General features: G+C 43.2%; 1 protein-coding gene across 5 annotated transcripts in view; it reads right to left on the bottom strand.

Moving 5' to 3' along the window:
* Window positions 1-24,472, bottom strand: part of Opa1 (Opa1 mitochondrial dynamin like GTPase) — a 163,286-nt gene that overhangs the window by 96,626 nt on the left and 42,188 nt on the right. For all 5 annotated transcript variants that reach the window (XM_068345078.1, XM_068345080.1, XM_068345081.1 and 2 more), the window contains exons 4-5: window positions 7,783-7,927; window positions 3,628-3,753 (exon numbers count right to left, since the gene is read on the bottom strand). In XM_068345078.1, coding sequence (XP_068201179.1) covers window positions 3,628-3,753; window positions 7,783-7,927 — 271 coding nt within the window. The remainder of the gene's footprint in view (window positions 1-3,627; window positions 3,754-7,782; window positions 7,928-24,472) is intronic.

Below are 24,472 nucleotides of genomic sequence, written 5' to 3'. Positions count from 1 at the left end.
TTAAATTGTTTTCCTGCTTTGCTACGTATGTATGATTTTATATAGATACAGTAAATAATATTTGTAATAACATTTTCTAAAAGCTTTTACTGTAATATCATTATTTATCACTTTCATCATGTGCGTTAAATGCCTTCGTTTGTTTACTGAGCGTACTTTATGACGCCGTCGTTTCAGGCGGCGTCATAAAGAAAAACATTTCATTTGGAAGTCCTAAGAAAAATTAAGTAAAACATTGGTAATAAAAAAATCAACATACTGTACTGAATAATCAATATAATCGATGCAAAAACTAACCTATACACAGATGTGTAAATGCGTTTGTTTCTTCATTATGATCAGAGATAAACATAAACAAAACATTGGTTGCCATTTTTTATCGTGCTTTTTGGCGTGTTTAGGAAACGCATGATATAAAATCGCTTTTAATATTTGTGCCTGTTTTAGTTTAGGGTACTGTAGTACATGCATTAAGTGTTCTGTATATTAAAGGGTAGTTTGTTAACAGTACTACGTACAAGGGAAGGTTTTAAAAGTCTGAATATACATGTTAAATAAATACGTAAATATGGTGTCACTACTTCGCGGATTTTCACCTATCGCGGTCGGGTCTGGAACCTATCAACCGCGATAAACGAGGGCTCACTGTACATCTAAATACCTAGGTATCTCTTCTGCCCTTGAAAGCCTAACATTCATAGTAGCTGAATTAAATTCCTTGTATGCTCTATGGGCTTCTGTCACTTTATCAAACATAATCAAGTTTTCAAAGAATTTATTATCATTGCCAAGTCTATTCCTGATTTCTTTTATTGATCCAAATTTTGAAAACTCTTTGTGAATGTCATAAAAACTCCAGTCCAAAGGCACTGGCTTAACTAAAAGGATTACTGTTTTTATAAGTTCCTCAAATGGTTCCATTGTAACAATGGATCTTTTAGAATTATTCATAGCCAAAATCAGAGAGGAAACGGATTGGTCGTCAACAGGTTTTGGCGATGTCGCCATAATGACGAGAAGACATATTTCATCTGGATATTCCCCCCACCAACCAAGGAGCCACACTTAGAGGATGGGGTCATCCCTCAAATTAGGGCCACCCTAGGGGCAATATCCATAGATACACCCCCGCCCTCAGCACTTGCGGCGTCATGACGTCCGTCAACATCAGACCCAGCACTGAGGGAAAGGTTTGACATAAAACTTTCCCCTTGCTCGGGCACGTCGGGTACTCAAGTTCTTTTGATATGGCATGCCGTCCATCCCACCAGCGCCAAATCCAAAAAGGCAGCCAAACCATAATCAAATGCAAGCCAAAGTCACCAACAAGTTCATGCCCAAGAGTTGGAGATTGGAGAAAAAATGAAATAAACAAAAGGAAAAGAGAAAGTGCCGACTAATTTAGTTGGATCAACAGCTTGGCACGAAGGACCAGTGAGAAAGCAATTCTCACCAAACATCAGAGCCTAGCTGCTGATCCCTAAGCCCCCATCCTTATCAAGGCTTTTTTTTCTTTTTTTAAAGCTAATTATTTTGATTTGATATCTCTTTATACAGCTCTTCGACAACGCACTCCTTTGTTCCGGCGATGGCACCCGCCAGAGGGAGTGCGCAGTCCTCAGTATGTTCTGTTCTCGCAAAGGACCCTCCACCAGCCACTGTTCAGCAATCTTCCCACTTTTGGGGAGAACTGCCGACAGCGGCAGCAGGGATTGGTCGCCTTTTCCCATCCGCATTAGAGATTTCCTTCAAGTCCTCGTTCTCTCCTTCGGGGAATTCCCAGTGGAGGAATCCCCCGAAGGAGAGACCCCGAGCACGTGAAGTAAATCTCTCCCGCGGATGGGAAAAGGCGACCAATCCCTGCTGCCGCTGTCGGCAATTCTCCCCAAAAGTGGGAGAATTGCTGAACAATGGTTGATGGAGGGTCCCCTGAGAGAACAGAACATACTGAAGACTGCGCACTCCCTCTGGCGGCTGACATAGCCGGAACAAAGGAGTGCGGTGTCGAAAAGCTGTATGAAGATATCAAATCAAAATAACTAGCTGGAAAAAATATTCGGAAGAACAACCTAACCTACAAGCAGGAAGGGCGTTCCCAACGAAGGAACAGCCGCTGCCCACCGCACCGAGGGTGAGCGGTGATGTCAACAAGAAGGCGAAAAACTGTCCCCCTCTAAGGAACTCACAGAGGAGAATCCCCTAGCCTACGGTAAGTACGGCTTCAAAGGGAGAGAGACCAAAGAGAAGGGACTGAGCCCTTCAGAAGATTCCCACTGACAAAAGACACGCTATAAAGATAAAAGGACAAAAAAAAAAAAAAAAAAGTTAAAAAACGTAAATTAGAGGCTAGAAAAAACAGTTGGGGAGGAGAGAGAGACTGAAGTCTACTCTCACCGAGCCAAAAATAAAGTGACTAGACAGCACAGGTATGTGTCTGTGTGTGTGTGTGAGCGGGGTGGCCAGCTACCCCGCCTACCCCCTCCCCCCCTAACTAGCTGTAGGGTACCTTATACCTTGCTAAAAGTCTTATGGCTAGTTTCAGCTTCGCTGCAAGTACTGTATACAGTAATCCCTAATAAATAGCGTAAGGTTTGTAGTAGTGTTGGAATAATTATGAATGCTTCTATCTAAAAAAAAAAAAAGCTTAATTGTAAATTTAGTTACATAGATAAAAATTTTCTTTCCTTTGCTCTACAATTGCTAAATTTTTTCTGACAATATATTTTCACTTTATTTATGTGTTATATATGAAATTTATTCAGTTTTCAGTTCCTTTCTTTCTTCATTCCTTAGTTAGTTACACTATGAAATGTCAACGTAAGTACAATAGGTTGACACAATATACCACTGTGCACCATAAGAGATTGGCCTTTTATAATTTACATATTAAAAAAAAACCTTTATATTAATTCTTATATTTTCAAATTCTAAAAGATTATCTATATGTAATTTGTATAATATTCACTTTTTCTTCACTTTTCAAAATATTTTAAGCATTGCAAGGATACTCTGGTTACACCATGAAAAAGTTTAATCTTTCTTCAATATAACAAACCAATGATCATGTGTTATAGTTTGGGCAATAACCAGAAATATTCTATATGGGATTGCTACTTTTCCTCCTGGCTAAATGTGGAATCACCAAAGGGTTAAAAACCTTTTTGCAACCAGCTTCATTGCTTTCAACCTCTAACTTTCATAAATTTACTTCACTCTTTTCTCATCTAGCAGTCCAACTTCAATGATTTCATCTGGCTACATATTTTCACATTTCATCTTGTTACAAATCCTAAGAGTGGGCCCTATAAAATGTAACTCAAGGAGCATAATTAAATAAATTACCAGGCTAACAAAAAAATCTAAAATCCTAATTTAGAGCAAAACTAAATCTAAGAAATTAAATTCTTCCTCTAACTAAAAATTAAAAATTTCATATGTGCCTCTAGATAAAATATTCTTAACAAACCAAGGGACAGCATCTCTAATGAAAAATATAATAGTGCACCGTATCTTATGTATACTACAGCAAAGAAAATTCATATAATTAAAATATCTTAAATGATTAACAAAAATACAAATATAGAAGATCACAAATTGAATATGTAACATTACCAATAGTAATCTTACCATCCAAATAAGAAGAGCTTTCAGTTTTCTCCTCCTCGGCAGCTTGAATTGCATCATCCAAGCGTTCTTTGAACCATAAAACAAGCTGGTCAAATTTATCTTCTCCAAGGTCCTTGAGCTTAGGATCTGTTAAGACAAAATTTGAGTCTTTTATGAAATTAATCATAAGTTAGTTACTGACACCAAAGAAAATCATTAGCTATGATGATTAGTGAATGTCTTAAAATAGCTGTTAAGACTGTCTCTATGACAATCAGATAGTTTAAATAATATAGTTTTAAGTATTCAATAGGATACAAACTATTCTCATAGAAGCATTTAATTGATACCTAACACAATGAACAGCAAGTAGAGTACCAGTATATACACATTATCAAAATACCGGCCACAGTGAGTTGACTCGGCTGTTTATATTTCTTAAAAGTCCTGCTATAGGCCCAATTCAACCTGTAAAGTTAAAATGTATTCACCATTCATAAGTAACTGCTCATTTCCTATAAACTACCCTAAGCTTTTATAATTTCAGATGCATTTATGGGTAGATACATCTCTTGGAAGACCCAGAACAGTAAAATACTGTACACTGCAGAGGAAACTGTGTACTAAGCTCTGCATTAACAATACAGGAGCTGTTGGTTTAAACCCCTTTATATCTTAATAGTAAATTTTCTTATGCTGTATTTAGAATTTATGGACACCAGCCCAAACTGTACCTTGATTAATATGCATGCGTTCTGCAAAAACAACCACTGGTGTCTCGCTGGGGTCATTGAGGACTGCACAACTATAGATAAGTCTTCCAATAACGTACAGTAACTTCAACAGAAACTTAGAATATTAAAGTGTGACACTTAAGTCAAAACATTAAATATTAATATGCTTTTGGCTCAAAGGGGAACAATCAACAACCAAGTCAATTTTTAAATGACTTCAACTGTTGTTTGTATTTCTATTGTTAGCTTAAATCTAAAACCAGTAAAGGAAGAAGACATCTGTATTGAAATCTTCAACAAAGCAGCAGATTAAATTCATTGACTACATCATCTGGATAAAATCATATAAGTTTCATTCTCTCATCCATCAGAAGGAAGGTCTCCAATTCAATACTCCAATCCTCAGCTGATTGCACCAGCTTAAACAGACTCTTGAGTACTGTATTATACTTTCTGTACTCTCACCTTGATTACAAAAAAATATTTTGAAAGTCTTAAATGTTGAGTGCAGAGGAACCAGTGTAGGATAGATAAAAGAACTAGTGATGCTAGAACCAAGAGTCAAATCATAGGGTAGATTAATTACAACCTCGTATCAGCTTCAAGGATTTACCAAGACAACCCAACACCCAAGGATCAGATACAATAGCATTATACAGCGTTATGCCAAAACTCGCGTCAAATAAATAATTTGGGTAACAATTTATTGCTGAAATCAGTATGGTTGGTGCCAGAAATTAAATCCTATGTACCTCAACAGAAACACCAAGAGGAAAGCAATAAATAAAACCTCTGACGACGGTAAAGACCTCGCCATTGGGCAAATGGGTAGAGCTAACATGGATGGATAGATGTATGGAATATAAGGACCAATCCCAAGCACTGTGAACCTCAAGGCCATTGAGGACAGAGCCAATAGTACCATGATAGGGGACTTAAATAAAGAGGGCAGGGAATAACGAAGAACTAGAACACTACTCCAAATCAAAAGCTATTTTCTTACATTTACCTTCTCGATCCATAGCTCCAAGCTCGGCCAAATCTACATATTAATTCATCTGATCCCTATTTAAGGAATCAAAATCAGTACAACAAATCAACATTAAGTAAGTAATGCTGCAGCATGAAACATATCTAGAAAGAAAATCAACTTCAGCAGAAAAAAGTCTATTTACTCTAAAAACCTCAAAAAATCTTGCCTCAACAAAATTAGTTAGCATACTTTAATAACTCAAATTAGTAAAGAAATGAGTACAACCAGTATAAAAATTAAAGGAAAAAACACACTGCCCTCAAAAATACACCATGACAATAGGTAAGACTTCAAAAGAATGATATTTAACAGGAGGATACAATAGGTTCCAGGAGTACTGTATCCACACCGTACCCTTGATTCCTCTTACCCATGGGAACTAAAGGAACGCTTTACCTCTTACCCATGGGAACTAAAGGAACGCTTTACAGTCATGTCCATAAGTGGTGATAATGTGTCCTTTTTTTTCGGACAAATTGTCATCCTACAAAGCAACTCTACCAAATACAGCAGCTCAAGCTGCAAGTTCCTTTGAAGTGGCTGATTTAGAGGGAAATGTTACCTTTTAAATTATTGTAGTGGCTTACTTGTAATTTCAGATTGATATGTTTTAATTGGAAAAAAGTTAAAAAGGAAAGTTTAAATGATAAAAATGCTTTATTAATTGCGTATGGTTTCAATTGTCAAGCACTCATTAAGAATCAACTCTCAACACTAGGTCTAGGCCTATTGGTCTGAAAATTTTATTTGAGGCATGAGCCTACTTGACTTGCAAATAATAATTATTGATGAAAATATATTGTTATCTAACATAATCATAAAGGATAAAAGGAATAAAAACATATTAATTCACTTTAGCAATGATCTAGTTATCCTGCTCTCAAGTAGTGAATCGGGGTCATCCTTATCTAGGACGATTCTCGAGGTTCGCGCCTCCAGTGAAATATTATTGTCCGCCTTATATCTAATTTAGAGCTTATTTCGATGGGGAGTATATTATTTCTGTGCATTTCTATCACAACTCATGCTAGCTACTGAAGTTTCCTGTCTTTAAAGTCTAGAATTTATTTGATGTTGCCCTTGATGCTCCTTTACCCTAACCTCAGCTAAGCGAGAAGTAAACTTAATACTGAATCTCATCGTATGTCAACTGATAAGTTGCAGCATAGTTTCACAGCTTCTCAGGCATGCCAACCTTTCAAATTCAGGGAGGCAGATTTTCTCATGTTGTTATTGTTCATGAAGATTAAATGTGATTGGCAGTCCTGGTTTTATCTTCATTTTTCAGAACATTTCATTTTATTTCATGGCATATTACTGAAAATGGCTAAGTTTTTACAAGTTAATATTTATTTACATTTTATATTAGATATATTCTTGGCATATGTACTGATTTGCTCTTATAATACAAAAAGTTTATAAAGAAACAGAGATAATTCTCTTCACTTGAGAACGATAATTAAAGTACACAGTGTTGTCACTTATGAACATGATTGTACAATAGAGGATTTTTTTGAGTGATTATTGAATCTCTACCTTTACAGAAAATTTATAATAGTTGCTGCTATCGGTTATTATAGGAAATACCAGATTTTCGCTTACAGTACTAAATAGTAATGAGTTCTCTTTTCACTCTTCTACCTTGTGCACTTTCAGCATGAAATCCTATCTGCCCAGATTCTATTTCCCCAAGGTCTTTCGTGGGGACCATACTACAAATTTTCATATTGCCTTCATATTTATAATTTTCCTGATGAACTGTTCATCTCCTCAAAACACTAGCTTTACAATTCAGTATGTCACCCAAGTAACAAAATTCATCCAAATAACATAAGGATTACCCTCCTTAAGCATTTTTCAATACTTTGTAAATGTATATTAACGTATTTCATAAAATTCTTATCTACTTTTGTGCATATGTTTTTAAGTATACTATGAAAACAGTAATACATGTTCGTAACAAGTTTCCCATACATCGAAGTGAGCAAGGTTCATCTCTCTCTTCGAAGCATTATTCAAATTACTGGAGAAAAATGGATGCATTTACATGAAAATAAATGATCTATAAAATTAGAACTGTAAACACACTACCTACTACTTCACACTAATTCTTTCTGTTACACTTTGGATCTTCACAAAATGACACATTTTCATAAATGCAGAAAATTTTATGATACAAAGATACTCTCATGAAATTCTGTCTGCTAACAAAACCTACAATCTCACCAGTTTATCAATACCCAAAGCTAAAGGATATTAAATCTGCAAGGGTTTGTTCCATTGGAAATAAAGTTTTAAAACTTACTTATATTCTAAACTCTCTACTGACTATTCCGGAAGGAAATGACATCTACATATGAAATGGTGTAAACAAGCCAATACAGCATTACAATAAAAGATAAAACTAACCCAAAGTGAAATCAGGTATTGCATCTTTAATTTTGTCTCGGTAAGACATCAAGGATTCTCTGAGAGCATTCAAATCTTCTTGTGACGGCATGATCTCTTCCAAAAATTTAGCATCAGGTAATGCTTCCTTCCATTGCTCATAGGTCTGCAATAATAAATATATGGGTCAATATAAAATTCGTTGAATTCAAATTTATAATAAAATCTATTAATACGAATTAGAGATATTTTCAGACCTAAAATTAAAGTTCCTGGTATATAAAAACAGTTTGGGTATATCAATAGTCATTAATCACTCACATATCTGTACAAATAGTGCCAAGGAGATGGATTGGATGAGATTGAATTACAAAGTTTAGACCAGAGGTAAAGATGTGAATGTGGTCAAAGTGCAGATTTGGAAGAGTAGCTGAGAACAGCCTTTGTTACCAGAGGTTATAATGATATCTAAGCTATGAAATTATACACTAAGTTATAGCTGAAGCATATATAATGTAATCCAAAGAAATAGGAATTATTTCCTATGAAGAGCATACTAAACAAAAACACAAAACGATACAATTTTATATTTCTAATAGAGCCATTCATAGCATGAGAACCATGTTTAATTACTTTGCCTGACTAAGCAAGGTTATTTCTTTGCTCCCATTCAGAGTTTAATCAATAATTTGAACAATGTCAAATAACATTTACAATTTTCCCAATTAAAGTGTGTGTGGATGTGCACTGTGAATGTTCACAGAGCCCCATTGTAAATGATCAAATCTATAAATATTAAACCCATGAATTTCAAGGGAGGACTAATATTTTTTCCATGAATCTTTAATGAAAGAACAGATTGAGCAGCCAATATCTATCACTACAGGGGCTACTACCTTCAGTTTGGGCAACTTTCCTCAGCTTCAACCTTGTCCTTTAAGCATGCCCCTAGGATCTAATTTCCCTATAAACATTATCAATCCTTTCAAATGATATCTTGACTCTTAATACCAATAATAGGAAACCGAGCACAAGGAAATCCAAGAACTCCTGAAAGGAAGATGTCATAGCCAAGGTTCCTATTCCAGCAGTTTTGTTTACTGGGAGAGCTGGAACAAAGCAGATACCAGAAGTTGTGACCCAAAAATTGCTGAAGAACATACATGAAGGGTCCAATCATGCAGTGTCTAACAAGCACAGTAAAGACCTGAAGCTCATATCGAAATGCATTCTCGGTGAAGGAAGCATTTCTGATAAGTAACCTCTCATCCTGCAAACGAGGCGAAGAGGTACTAGGTGTCCAGCGTACTAGGGTCATCATCTCCACCAAGGAGTTCACATCAATTGGCTGGGCAAAGTAGTTAAGTTCACAGTACAGTGCAAACCGTCCCTTCCACGTGTACACGGAAGAGATCCCCATGATCATTTTGACTGAACTTGATCTCATCTCTTGGCAACTGTTGGAAGAAGGATTGAAAGAGGGCAGCTGCCTTTTATCCTGATCGAGAATATGAAAGCTCAGTCTCGTACGAGATTAAGTGCTGTTAATAGGCGCTTGAACACCTGTATCACGTACCACTCAAAGCTAGGTACGATCTTGGTACAATACATACTGCTTCTCCCTCATCTATGAAGGGGGGGGGGATAATGGGAGACATGTAGCTACACTGATCAGACTTCTTATAAGACGTCTCCTGGTAAAGAGCAACACTCTGTTGAGGGCAGTGCATTCAGTACACGACCGAACACAGTTGCAGAAGCGGCCCATACCCAAGTTTGTTTCCTAAGGGCCAACTTTAGGTACATACCGCTCTATTCTCTCTCTCCCAAAAGTGGTAGAGATCGTCCATGAAGGAGAAGGAAGGTCAGAGCCCTTATCCTACCAGCAGTACGCGTGCTTTTCTCATGAGAAAAAGAGCACAGGTAGCAGGTGTGAGCACCTGTACAACAAACCAAAACTTAAACTTATTGATGGGAAAGTTTTCAGCACATACCCTATCACCTCGTGAAAAAAAAGTTTAGGAAAAATATAAATTATTTAAATTTTTTCATTTTTATTTGTATTTTGTTATTGAGTATTTTTGTTGTAATTTAGTAAGCTCTTGTCCATCATTTTCAAAATCCCTTTCTTTGCTTTCTTAGTAGGTAAGGGTTTTTAAAGAAAAAGTAGATTTATAACAAAACCTGAACTGTAGTGAGGAAAAGGTGTGTAATGCTGGAAAGACAGATACAGAGTGCCAACATGAACAGTAAGAAAAAAAAGCCCAAGTCAAGAAGAAGAATCCTTTTCACAAAGTGTCGAGTTTCTCAAACACGATGAGATCAGAAAACTTAGTTAACAGTTGCAGTGGACAGGATTCGGGAATGTGTTTAGTGGAAAGTTCCACACAGGGACAGATGCATTCTAGTAAAGAAGTGAAATGTTCCTCATATAAATTTCAACATCAAACAACTAAGTAAAGTTTTTAGAGGATCAAATGATTCTTGATAATCCCATGCTGTCTTCAATTGATGAAGTTGAGAATAACACAGTGCATTATTTGGTTTCCTTAGTTACCTCTTTGCAAAATTTGAGACCCAACAAACCCAAAGTAGCTAAAGTTCCTATCTCGGGTTATTAATTCCCTAAAAAACTATTCAAGCTGCACTTTATAAAACACAAGTAAACACAATCAAAAGACCTATACTTTGCCCATTTGATTGTAGTTTGTAATGTGCAAATCTTGAGCGACTTAGCTTCTGTAGAATGTCTGTGTTGTTCAGTATACTAAAAACAAAATGATAAAAGTCCAATTGCTTTTGAAAGCCACACAAAATATTATGCAGAGAATTGAATTTTCATATTGAAAAGAAAATCCCAAGTGTGAGTAAATTTGACGGGACTGAATATTATTATGAATTGGCCTAGCTGTGATGAAATGATGCTTGTGTAGAATCTGTTTATTCTTCCAGTAAGTTTGTAAGAGGAGGGGCCTAAAAATTAAAAATTTTAAGTAATTTTTATTTTTCCTAACATACTTACCTCGAATTACTTCCTCGGAGGGTCCTTGACCTCTCTCAATCTCGACCAAGATTTCCCGCGCTACCCCCCCTATCTCGCTCCCGATAGTTCCTACCCCCGCCGCCAGGATAATTCCTGCGGCCCGGATTAGGGCAGGTCACTGCTTTTCCCGGGTCAGGATCTCATTAAGTCCTTGGTCGTGAGATGCGAAACATCTCACTCTCTCGCTTAAACTCTCGATCCTTTGGCGCGTTGTGATCCCACGTGTTCCCAGTCTACGGACTTGTGTTTTTTCTGCGATAGTGCGTTTTCGCAAAGTGTTCTCAGTCCTTTCCCCTTGAGTTTATCCAGGGTTTCTGTAACTCGTTAGTGTTGACCTTCGTGTGCGAACGATGGAGAACGTTGGTCTTGCCTCTTATCCATTTTCATGGGTATAGAATAACCATGACATACTGTGTAGCACTTAGGATTGTAAGTCTTTTCTTTAATATATTACATAATTTTTTCTTTCTGATGTAAAGGTGATGATGTAGAGACAGGCCAGATGTGTAACATTGTTTAACAATCACTTTGATTCTAACTGCCAAGGTTGGCTGCTATTAACTTTTGTGTCTGGATATTTAATGTAGCGGTGGTGTTGCTGGGTGAGATCAGAATGAACCTCTGCGTACATTGTTGTGGAGGAAGAAGAAAAAAGTAATAAGAATTTTCTAATTTAAGTGACCACCCAGGCAACAGCAACGAACACACTGTTGCGTTCGTTAAGGTATTATAATATGCAGACTTCTGAAGTATGGCTTTTCGGAAGTTAAACTGAGTATTTGATATTTTGTCGTCCCTTTTGATTGTAGCATTGAGGAAGCCTCTGAAGCAGCTGTGATGAAATATCACTTAAAAAATGATGGCTCAGAAGAAAAATTTGAGTAACTAAGTAACATATCAAATTACATTTGAAACTAGCCCAAATATATAAACTTATGTTGGTCTTTATTTAAACTCATATATGTAAATTAAATATTTAGAAGAATGATTCCTAAGAGGCTTTGCATGGAGATATCTAGGTCTCTCCTGGTTTTGTAGACCTCTATTTTCTTATTATATTTTTTTTTTCTCTCAGTGGTTAAATTAAATATCTTTTTAATAATCTTTTTCAATACACTTCCTCCAAGAGGGTGTTTTACGTTCCAGCTTATAATAGTACTGTTAGTATTGTTTTTTTTTTTTTCCTAATGTTCTTACAGTTTACTTAAGCATGAAGAAATCTTACCTAAAGAAGAAAGCTATTTATTATAATTGCTGATTTTCCCCAGAATTAAATCAATGGTCATACTACCTGTTTATTCAGCAAGCTCAAGGCAAGAAAAGATAATGGAAAGTTTAGTAGTTCTAGCTGGGTCCCCTTGCCCAGTGTTCAGTTCATTCTTGATTGTTTACTTTTTGCCTATGTCTCTGGGTATTCCACCGTATTTTATTGTATAGTAAAAAGCTGGGGTGTGGTTGACATTCAGACACTAGGCAGTCTGGGTGCTACGTCTGGCCGCAGTCCGTAAACCACTTCATAATTTTTGGTGCCCAAACCAGGAAACACCACCATTTAAACATGGCATCGTGATGGACCAGGGGCAAAAAGGCCCAGCAGAGTCTTAGTCGTGATGTAGAGGGCATCACCTGGCAACTCAGGTGAAGTCCCTGACACTCCAGGTGGCGGAACTAAAGAGCGGCGAGCCGTCACCAACGACACGCTGCCACTTGGGTCACAACCACAGTGACCACCGGTGCTCCTTCTACGTCCCCGCCATGGCCAAACGTCAATGGTCTGGCAATTCCTGTAACTGGAGCGAGGCCAGTGATTGAAGGTCTCCATCCCCTTACAGGATTCTCACAGTTGCTCCCACCTGTACCAGGCATCTGAAGTCTCCTGCTTGCCTCTTTGCCTATTATATCAACCAATCCTCTTAGTCCACTTCAGCAAGGGGACTAAGGGAGCAGATCTTGGTTGTCCAAGCAATGTCAGGCAGACAGGAAAAGGTTCCAGCAGCTACAACTGAGGCAGTTCTAGCCAAGACAGAGGCCATCCCAAAGCATAGGCGGGAGGCCAAAGAAAAGACCAAACCAGCCCTACCAGAATTGACGTCGTCACAGGAGTCTACCAGTGAAGATTCTGGTGACACTTCCAACTCCTGTCCCAGTGTCAGCTTAGCCGACACTTGTCTCCACCAACCATGTCCAGTCCCTCCAGACAGACTGCCGTCTGTCTGATCTGCTCAAGGCCCTCTACTCCAGGAAGAGCCCCAAGCCTGGGATCTTCCAGCTAGAAATTGGCCAGAGTTTTGCCAGATTCCTGAGGGATTCTGAGGCCTACTGTGCCAGTAAATATACCACAAGAAGCTCTGGCCAGTGGACCGCTGAGCTATGAAGGTTCCTGAAGGGGGAGATCAAGCGGTTTGTGCAATGCTATGTAATAAGAGGTTGTTATCTTGTATGAACACATTCTGAGTTTATATAGGACAAACAAGTCGTATCCCAAGAGGACGTGGACAGTATATCAATTTATAACTTATACGAGGCTACACAAGGGAAGTGATAATTACCTGCCAAGGTTGAAGCCAGCTTGCAGAGGGACCCATGGTGCTGTACTGCAAGTGAGGGGAAGATGAAGAAAGGAAAGCCAGACATTCTCTCATTCATCCCAGTCTTAACCTGGGTAACCAATGACCCTTAACCAACTGCTACTTGTTCATCAAGGAGCCTGAGGTATTCTTAAACCACTTGTTGAGTAGCCACAACAGGACCGATAGTGAACGTATCAAGTCTCCTGTGGATCACATCTTTTAAATAATGGGCTGTGAAGGTGTTCTGTCCTCCACAAGCCCGCTTGTAGTACTTGCAACACGGAGAAGTTGCGTTTGAATGCCAGGGAAGTATCGACTCCCCTGACATTATGGGCTCTTTGTCGACGAGCCTGAGGAGAACTGGGAGCCAAGGCTCCTTCGATTACTTGGCAAATCCAGGAGAAAACCGTGTTTGTGATCCTCCTCTTTACTCTCCTTGAGCTAACAAATAGAGGTGTTAGTCGGGGCCGTGTTGCTGCAGTGGGTTCAAGATAGTATCTTCAATTCCTCACTGGGCATAGTAACAACTGACCTGGGTCACTGGTTACAGAACGAAGACTCACAATCTGAAAAGGCCCGAATCTATGGTCTAGTATCCGCGGATTTTGAGTCTTGGCAATAAACTCATGGACGAAGCCGAGTGTCACTCCCCCCCCCCCCTCCCTTTCAATGGGCGATGTCATACGAGAGGCTATGTAGTTCACCGACTTTATTTGGCGAGGCTAAAGCGAGCTGGAACTCCATCTTCAAAGCGAGGTTTTGGTCAGTTGCATGGTGTAACGGTTTGTAGGGAGGTCCTTTTAAGGATCTCAAGACACGAACCACGTTCCAAAGAGGAGGCCTAATCTGACTGGGGGCAAATAATCTCATAACTCCGTATGAGTAAAGAAAGCTCTAACAAAGAGGAAATATCCACTCCCTACAGTTTAAAGGGAAGGTTTAAGGCTGAGCGATAACCCTTAACCGTCGAGACTGAAAGGAGCTTTTCCTCCCGAAGGTATACAAGGAACTCCGCTATTACTAGAATATTGGCATCGAGTGGAGAGATATTCCTTCCACCACACCAACCACAGAATACTCTCCATTTTGCCTGGTAGATTGAGGCTGAGGACTTATGCAAGTATCCAGACATTCATTCCACAACTTGTCATGAAAAGCTCTTCTGTGAGTGGAGACGCTGGAGTCTCTCTACGCGTGAAGTCGAAGCGACTGCACGGTCTTGTGGAAGATGCTCGCGTGTGGTTGTTTGAGTAGATCTGGTCGTGGAGGGAGTTCTCTCAGTAAATCTAATAGAAGATGCAGGAGGTCTGGAAACCACTCAGCATGATGCCATAGCGGAGCTACAAGGGTCATCATTAGATCTTTTGACTCAGGTCTTGTTGAGCAGTCTTCTCATCAGACAAAATGGGGGAAAAGCGTACACGTCGATGTTGTCCCACCGTTGTTGGAATGCATCTTGCCATAGAGCCTGAAGGTCCGGGACTGGAGAACAGTACAGTGGAAGCTTGCTGTTCGGAGCTGTTGCGAACCCAACAAAGTCGGGGCTTTGTTGGCTACTGACGATTCAAAGACCATTCAGTGTCTACTATCTGAGTCACTGCTCATATTGTCCGCGAGCACATTCCTCTTGCCTGGAATGAATTTGAGCTGATAGACACTGAATGTTCTTCCGACCATCTGAGGATCTTTATTGCAAGATGGGATAGAGGCTGTGAAAAGGGACCATCATGTTTGTTTATGTATGCCACTACTGTGGTGCTGTCACTCATCAACACCACAGAATGACCTGACAGCAACTATTGGAACTGATGAAGAGCTAGGTAGGCTGCTATCATCTCTAAATGATTTATGTGCTGGTACCTTTCAGACTCTGACCAAAGGCCAGAGCTGGTATGGTGCAGCAGGTGAGCCCCCACCCTCCTCTTTGATGTATCTATGAAGAGCATCAACTCCTGAGGGGGAATGAGAAGATTCTGACCCCATCGAAGGTTTTCGTCTGCCATCTACCAACTCAAAGCCATCACCTGATCCTGAGTAATGGGAACTCGGGTGTGCGGTGGATTGGAGTGTTGCTTCCACATGAACTTCAGCTGCCACTGCAGGGATCTTATCCTGAGGCAGCCGTTTGGAACAGAATGAGAGAGTTCAGATGGCTTTATAGACTCGACCAAGGAGAGGCTGAAAGAACTTCTCTTCTGAGGAAGGGTGCAGCCACTTCCTTCAGTCTGTGTACTCTTTCGTCTGATGAGAAGACTTTCTCCTGGACGGTGTCTATGATCACACCGAGGTATACCAGTCTTTGTGAAGGTTGCAGTGATGACTTCTCATGATTTATCAGTACTCCCAGGTCCTGACAAAACTCAAGAAGCATGTCTCGGTGACGAAGAAGGATCGTCTCCGAATTTGCTAGGATCAGCCAGTCGTCCAGATATCCGAGAAGACGGATACCATTCCTATAAGCCCAGGATGACACCAGAGCAAACACTGGTGAATACCCGAAGAGCTGTTGCGAGACCGAAGCATAGAACCTTGAACTGGTATGTCTTTTCCTCATGTATAAATCTTAGATACTTCCTTGAAAATGGATGGATTGGGATCTGGAAGTATGCGTCCTTCAGATCCAGTGTGCACATGAAGTCCCTTGGATAAACCGCTTGGATGAACGTGTCTACCGTCTCCATTCTGAACCGAGTCTGTTGCACCAACTTGTTCAGAGGGGAGAAATCGATGACTGGTCTCCAGCCTCCAGTCGCCTTTTTCACCAGAAAAATTAGACTGTAGAAGCCTGGAGACCCGTCCGCAACCTCTTGGAGAGCACTATTCTGCAGCATGGTCTGGACTTCGGCCAGGAGGGCCAGCTCCTTTGCAGATGCCTTCGCATAGAAGCTTAGACGCATTGGATCCCGAGTCAGAGGAGGGAGAGATTGAATGAACAGGACGCGATACCCTAGGGCGATCACTTAGACTGTCCAGGGTTCTGCCCCGTGAAGCTGCTACTTCTGCCAGCTCCACTGTAAGCATCCTCCTCCAGGTGGTAGGTGATGAGGAATGCCATTCCTACTGGGAGTGACCACCTTGGCCACCTCCCTTTCCTCCCTTTTTTCCACTGAAGGACTTTGACCCTTTCTGGCCTTTGGATGGAAAGGGCTGCCTAGACACCTTTGAAAGTCCAGAGGACCTACAAGAAGACGGGTGAGAAGAGAAGGGTATGTGCTGAGACCGGGAAGACTGGGAAGGTCTACCATAGGACCTCGATGTCATGGCCCTATGAAGGAGAGAATCGTTCAACGATTTCCTCCATTTCTCAGCAGCCCTCTCAATCTCTTCTGGAACAAAGAGAGAAGAACCATCAGGAGTGGAGTTCCCCAACCGGGAGACTTCCACCTTCGGCACCTGCTTATGGAATTTCCGGATGATGGTATCCCTTCTATTGAGAATGGCATTCGCCCACAATTTGACAACGTGGTGCTATAGCAACTCAAGAGTTCAGGTACATGACATAAAGACTCAAGTCTTCCTGGCAGACTCTTTAGAAAGATCATGGAAGCGGACCATGAAGCCCAAGGATCCTCGCCACAGATCAAGCCATGAAGTAGTCTGCATGGCGTACTTCGCACCTCTCTATGTTCAGAAGCTTAACTGTCAAGAGGGAGGCCCTCAGAGAGGAGAGGCTTTGAGTCGGAATGCCCTTCATTAGAGAGACTACCGTAGGGTCGAGGGACATGGTGGAATGAAGTTCCTTTTCGATCTTGTAATACTTCCTTTGTAACAAAAGGAAGTAGAAGGGACTGAGAGGAGGAACCTGCCCTCAGGGAACTAGAAGTTCCAGCTATCAGGGCGATATTTTTTTCCTTTTGACATCTGTCAGACCCTTAGACCAGGGCAAAGCTGCACTGAACATGGAAGACTTTTGAGTTTAAAATATCTCATCCAAGACCATATCCTTCCCTTCCTGGATGGTGGAACCAGGAGTATACAGCCTATTGATGGCCCTCACGCAACCAAGGACCTGTCAAATGGTATGCTCCGACACACGTCTCTTGTTCTCAATGAAGTTCGGACTGGCTGCCTTTGGAAAATTCTCGTCATTAGAATCTAAGTGGTTGTCCACCTTCAGACTCGCATCCAGAGTCTGGGGTAGGTTAGGGTCGTCAACAGTATCACTAGATGGACCCACCACAGGAGATCGTCCCTGTACCTCAGCCATTCGAGCTTCCCTTACCACAGCGTTCTTGGGTTTCGTCTTAGTGTCCTTCGACTCCCTACAGACAGGATGTTCCTTCGAGGTCTTAGGAGGGGGAACCTGCGTGGTTTTCAAGGCACTCGACGAAGCTTTGGAAGTGGGAGCTGAAGGCTCCTCCTCTGGAGGAGGTAAGGAAAACGGACATTGATCTGGAGGCACTACCTCAATTCCTTGAGGGTCGAAGGGATGGATTGCAATCTTCCTGGGCGAGCCCAAGTCTCTACTCATCCTAGGGTGGATGATGTTGGTGTGAGGTGGTGTTATACTTCTCATCCTTCTTCTCTATTTCTTCATAATGACCTCCTTTGCTTTTACTGGAGTAAAGGGACAGTTAGCCTTATGAGAGGCTTGAGGACCTTCAGCACACGATTGGGGTGGAGGTGATCTGCGTACCTTGTCTACCGTTGACTTCCTTCTAGGGTCTAACTCCCACCAGACAACTCAAGGACGCTTCCAAGGGAATCCTAGGGGTTGCCTTGATTTGGGCAGTCGGAGAATGTAACGGTGGAGGAGCCACATTCAGAGACTTCAGAAGGGTGGTTAGGAACATCCTACCCATGGAGGAAGTTCTGATCCCCTAAGTAAATCCTGGACTTCCTTAGGAGGTCTAAGAGGAGTGTGTCCTGTAGGGGAACTCTAGAAGAAGCTCCAGTCGATGGAGGTGATAATCTCTGAGGCAGAGGAAAACGTTCCTTCGGACGCGAAGGAAGGTCCGGAATATTGGGAACGTTCGTGAACCTATTAGCGGCATGATGACGCCCTCTGGGAAGGGTGTCTTTCTTCCGCTGGAGTTGAAAGAAGCAAAGGTTCAAGGCAAATGTGTTGATACCGCACTTGCTTGCTGTTCCAACACATCTCCGAGGAGAGTGTTGAGACCTGCAGTCTTGTGAGTGTAAAGCTCTAGAGCGTGAGCCCCTTCTGGATGAAGAGCGCTCGGATTGTGATGACCTACGATCCAACAAATCTTCAATCGTCGATTAGAGGAAGAGAGTTCAGAAGGGCGAGGTGATGGCGATGCTCGTCCTTTAGCGCTGCTGGTGGTAGGAGTGCTGGTCCCCGGAAGATCTACACCTGAAACCTGCGGGTTCCTGTGGGAAGAAACAAAGGGATGAAGGTTAGGGGACAACGAGGTCCCAAGATGGAGAGAAGGTTCATCGTCAGCAGGAGGCCGTTGGAGTGGCGAACGCAAGCGATCACCTAGTCTGTGAGTGGAAGGGCTAAAGATGGACCTCGCACAGTTCCAGAGCGGGAGATGTCGATGGCTCCGGAGAAGGGTCCTTTCTAGCTCCACACTGAAGAAGGCGCAGCAGCAGCTCCCTCGAAGGGGGTCCCAAAATCCCTAAAGACGACCACACCTGCAACAAATCTGAAAGGGAGAATGGCTCCCCAGAGGGTGGAGAAGTAGATGCTCCTCTAGGGGAAGCAACATCTCCCTCAATACCTGGGGGTTGCCAAGCAGTTAAATGATCTGCGCTCATACTCGATCGCACGTCTGAAGAGCTTGGGCGAGAAGGAGCTTTGGAAAGAGATTTGAGGGTGCGAGAAGAAGAACGGGCCTTGCTCGTCCCTGAGGGAGAACGGTCGCGCTTCATCATCTTCTTTCCACGCTGCCCAAACTTCTCCCATTGGGAGACAGACCACTCCCTACACTCTGCACAGGGCGAGCCCTGCTCGCATCGATGGCCTTGGCCCGTAGGATACAAGGACACGGGTCTGTCTCCAACGACGACATGAAGGTCCCGCACGCGGCACCCTCACGCCCTCGACAGGTTCGCATGGTGAAGGCGATCGCAGATAAAGACACACAAACTTAAAAAAGAGAAAGCAAAACTCAAAGTCCAATGACAGTCAGGGAGAGAGCGGACACGTCCGATCTCAACCAAGCTAAAAGAAAAAAGTGATGTCTCTCACTGCTATGAGGGTATAGAGACGGATGGGTATCCTCAGCCTATCCGCTCAAGCGATTAGGCAGGGCTACCAACTCGTAATTAAAGTCTAATGGCTACCTTCCAGCTGGGCTGAAAGATAATCCACATAAATAACAGAAGGTTTGTTATTATGGGAACAAATGGGCTAAATATAAAAAATTTGGAAATAATTTGTATTTCTCCTAACAATCAAACCTGGAGCTATTTATAGGGTATTACTTTTGGCAACGCTGAAAACCAGCCAAGACAATTTTTGTGAGGGATAATTACCCCATCCGCTAGTTAGCGGGAGGGGGTTGGGGTAGACTAGCTACCCCGCTCACTCACACCTGCCGGTTGAGTAACCACTTTTGCTTTCTGGCAGGACTTCTAGGGGGACAGGGTGGCGGGCCAATTTGTATAAATAACTCCAGATTTGTATGTTAGAAAAATACAAATTATTTCCAAATTTGTTATTTGTTCCTACACAGATACAAACCTTCGCTATTTATAGGGTGACTTACTCATAGGAGGGAGGAAGTTCTACCAACTGGCCTTGGTCATGACCCGGGGTTTCCTCTAATTGATCTTTGATCTAATTAGTAGGAACCCTTCCCTCGCTAAAATCAAAGTAGTTACAAGGTAACTCAATGATAGCAGCCTGCAGAAGCTTGTGTGAGAGAGACTCGTGGCTTGTCTTTACATAGGAACTCGAGGATAAGCATGAGTTCTAAGACATATCCAATACCCTCCATCACGAGGTATTGGTGATGTAACAAAGTATTTATTCATACTCAGGATGCACAAGGGAAATGAATCTTACCTGCTGAGGAGTGAGGTCAGCTATGCTTCGGTCTTGCAGAGCTGTTTCCCCAGGGGGGGAGAAGGAGAAAGAAAGAAGGGAGCCAGACATTCTTTTCATTCACCCCAGACTAACCCGGGTAACCTCAGCCCTCAACCCTCTGCTACTTGTCCATCAAGGAGCCTGAGCCATTAGATCACTTGTGTGGCCACCACATGACCAATGGAGTAGTTTTCCATGCTCCTGTGGGTTACGTCTTTCAGGTAGTGGGCTGTGAAAGTCTTCTGACACTTCCACAAGCCTGTTTGCAATACCTGTGCCACACAAAAATTCTTCTTGAACGCCAGAGATGTTGCAATGCCTCTGACGTCATGAGCTTTGGGTCAGTTGGACAGAGGGGGATCTGGATATAGAGCGTATTCGATTACTTTCCTTATTCAGGAGGAAATAGTATTCCTTGTGACCCTCCTCTTGACCTTCCCCGTGCTGACAAAAAGTGCTCGTACACTGGGGCAAGCTTTTGCCGTTCTTCTTAAGTAACACCTCAGACTCCTTACTGGACATAGTAACAGTTGGTCTGGATCTTCGGTTACAGAACGAAGACTCTCTATCCGAAATGGGCCGAACCTGGAGTCTGGCACACCCGGATTTTGAGTCTTAGCTACTAACTCAGGGACGTAGTTGAGGATTACTTCCCCCCATCTCCTAGAGTGGGAGACATCAGCAGATAGAGGATGAAGTTCGCTGACTCCCTTAGCCGAAGCCAGAGCAAGCAGGAACACTGTCTTCCAAGTGAGGTAGTGATCGGAGGCCTGGCGTAGTGGTCCATAGAGGAAGCCCTTCAGAGACCTGAGGACCCGAACCACGTTCCAAGGGGGAGGTTTTAGCTCTGCCTGGGGACAAGTAAGCTCGTAACTACGTATGAGCAAAGAAAGTTCCGAGGAGGAAATATTGACTCATTTCAGTCTAAAGGCGAGACTCAAGGTTGAGCGGTAGCCTTTGACTGTCGAGACCGAGAGAAGCATTTCTTCCCGAAGGTATACAAGAAACTCCGCTATAGTTGGAACAGAGGCATCGAGGGGAGAGATACACCTTCAATGACACCAACCACAGAAAACTGACCACTTCGCCTGGTAGGCTGCCTCTGTGGATCTCCTGAGGTGTCCAGCCATTCTTTTCGCAACCGGTTGTGAAAAGCCTCTCTGTGTGAGGAGGTGCTGGATAGTCTCCAGGCGTGAAGTCGAAGCGAAGCTACGGCTTTGTGGAAGATGTTGGCATGTGGTTGTTTGATGAGGTCGTGCTGTGGAGGGAGCTCCCTCGGGATCTTCGTGAGGAGATGCAGAAGGTCCGGGAACCATTCTGCGTGATGCCATAGCGGAGCTATGAGGGTCATTTGCAAGTTGTTGCTTGCTCGTACCTGGTTAAGGACTTTCCTCATCAGACAGAATGAGGGAAACGCGTAAGCGTCCAGGTTTATCCACCATTGTTGGAAAGCATCTTGCCAAAGAGCTTGGGGATCCGGGACTGGGGAGCAATACAACGGTAGCCTGAAATTCAGGGCCGTTACGAACAGATCCACAGTCGGGGAACCGCACAAAGTCAGAACTTTGCTGGCTATCAGAGGATTCAAAGACCACTCGGTGCCAACTATCTGAGTCGCTCTGCTCAGCTTGTCTGCTAGCACATTCCGCTTGCCCGGAATGAAGCGAGCTGATAGAGTCACCGATTTGTCCTCTGCCCATCAGAGTATCTCTACTGCAAGATGGCACAGCTCCTGTGAAAAGGTACCACCCTGTTTACTTAGATAAGCTACTATTGTGGTGTTGTCGCTCACCAACACCACGGACTGCCCCGCCAGGACCTGGTGGAACTTTTTGAGGGCCAGAAAGGCTGCCCACATTTCTAAGAGATTTATATGCTGGTACCTTTCTGATTCGGACCATTAGCCGGAAATGTAATGGTGCAGCACATGAGGCCCCCACCCTTCTTTTGATACATCCGAAAAAAGCATCAATTCCGGGGGAGAGACGAGCAGAGATTCAGCTCCACCAGCCACCACCTCAGGTCCAACTGTTCCTCTAGCCCTATGCGGACTAGGTGATCCCAGGAATCGGAGAGTTGGTTCCACTGGGATTTTATTCACCACTGGAGGGATCTCATCCTGGGGCGACTGTTGGGGACCAGTCAGGTCAGGGAAGAGAGGTGACCGAAAAGGCGAAGCCAATACTGCGCCGGTAGCTCTTCCCGATTGAGAAAGACCTGTCCTGTCGTCCTCAGTCTCTGGATCCTTTTGTCTAATGGGAACGCTTTGTGCCTTAGGGTGTCTAATCTCATGCCTAGCTATACCAGTTCTTGAGAGGGGAGCAGATAAGACTTCTCGAGGTTTACCACGATCCCCAGATCCTGGCAAAACCTTAGAAGCTCGTCTCAGTGGCGGAGAAGGGCTGCCCCCGAGTCTGCCAGAATCAACCAGTCGTCCAAGTATCTTAAGAAACGGATGCCGACTCTGTGAACCCAAGATGATACTAGGGCGAATACTCTCATGAATACCTGAGGTGCTGTGGAAAGACCGAAACACAGTATCCTGAACTGGTAATACTTCAGATTGAACATGAATCTCACATACTTCCTGGAAGACAGGTGAATTGGGATCTGGAAATATGCGTCCTTCAGATCTAGAGTGCACATAAAGTCCTGAGGTCTTATCGCTTGTCTGACTATGTCGGCCGTCTCCATCCTGAAAAGTGTTTGTTCGACAAACCTGTTCAGGGCCGAGAGGTCGATTACTCGTCTCCAGCCTCCAGATGCCTTTTTCACAAGAAAGAGTCGACTGTAGAAGCCTGGGGACCCGTCGAGGACCTCCTGGAGAGCGTCCTTCTCCAACATGGACTGGACTTCTGCCCTGAAGGCAAACTCCTGTGCGGATCCCTTCGCACAGGAATTCGATGGAATCGGCACTCGGGTCAGTGGAGGGAGAGAGAGCGTGAACGGGATACGATAAACTGAACGAATCACCTCGACCGTCCAGGGTTCTGCTTCGTGGTGAAGCCACCTCTGCCAGCAGCTTAGCAGGCATCCCCCCCACAGGTGGGCAAATGGGAGGATTGCCTGTCTTATTGGGACCGCCCTAGGCCAGATCCCTTCTTACCCTTTCCTCCACGAAAGGACTTTTTGCTGTTAAAGGCCTGCTTTGCACCCTTTTTATCCTGCTGTTTTGGGTCTCTTGCCCTTTTCGGCTGCGGGTTTTGCTGTGCTTTCCGCTGTGGCTGAGAGGGGTAAGGTCCTGCTGTTAAGACCTTTTGGATGAGGGAGTCCTGACTGGACTTCCTCCACTTCTCTGCCACCCGCTCGACATCCTCGGGATGGAACAAAGAATTGCTCTCAAAAGGAGCATTTCTCAAGTCTCGCTACTTCAGCCTGAGGGAGATGTCTATGGAACTTGCCTATGACGGCATCTCTCCTCTTCAGGATAGTGTTGGCCCAAAGGTTCACTACCTGATGGGAGAGGAACTCGATGGCCCGAGTGCCAGACAATAGGAAAGTCTCCAAAGACTTCCTGAAGGACTCCAGAAATCCAGCCACGAAGTAGCCTGCATGGCGTACTTCGCCACTTCTCCTGGTTTAGGATTTCAGAGGCTGAAAATGAGACTGGAAGTCCCGTAAGTTTCTCGAAGGGGGTGGCCTTCGAGAGTACCTCTATAGAGTGGTCGAGAGGCAGCGTTGGAAGAGATTCCCCGAGGATCTCGTAGTACCTCCTCTGAAACACATACAGAGGAGGTAGGAGCTTGGAGGACGAGTTGGAGCGGAGAGAAGAGGTGCTCGTGCACGCGCCCTTCACGATTGCGCACACCTTTTTTGCGCTCGTAAGGCGCATGAGGTTGTTTGCGCACCTGGCGCGCAGTACGTTGTTCGCATGCATGGTGCGCAGTAGGTTATTCGCGTGCAACCGGTTATTCGAGCGCATGGAGAGCAACAGGATGTTCGCGCATATGGCGCGCCATAGGATGAACCCGCGCGCCATGTTCGCCATTTTGTTTGCGCGCGCCAAGACGGTAGTGCGCGCCAAGTCGGGCGCGCCAATTTGGCCGTGCGCGCCAACTTGGTTGTGCGCGCGAGAGCTCTCAGGTTGGTGAGAGAACTCACTGC

This window comes from Palaemon carinicauda, chromosome 21, assembly GCF_036898095.1.
Source record: "Palaemon carinicauda isolate YSFRI2023 chromosome 21, ASM3689809v2, whole genome shotgun sequence".
Classification (NCBI taxonomy): Eukaryota; Metazoa; Arthropoda; class Malacostraca; order Decapoda; family Palaemonidae; genus Palaemon; species Palaemon carinicauda.
This window is presented reverse-complemented; position numbering and strand designations above follow the sequence as displayed.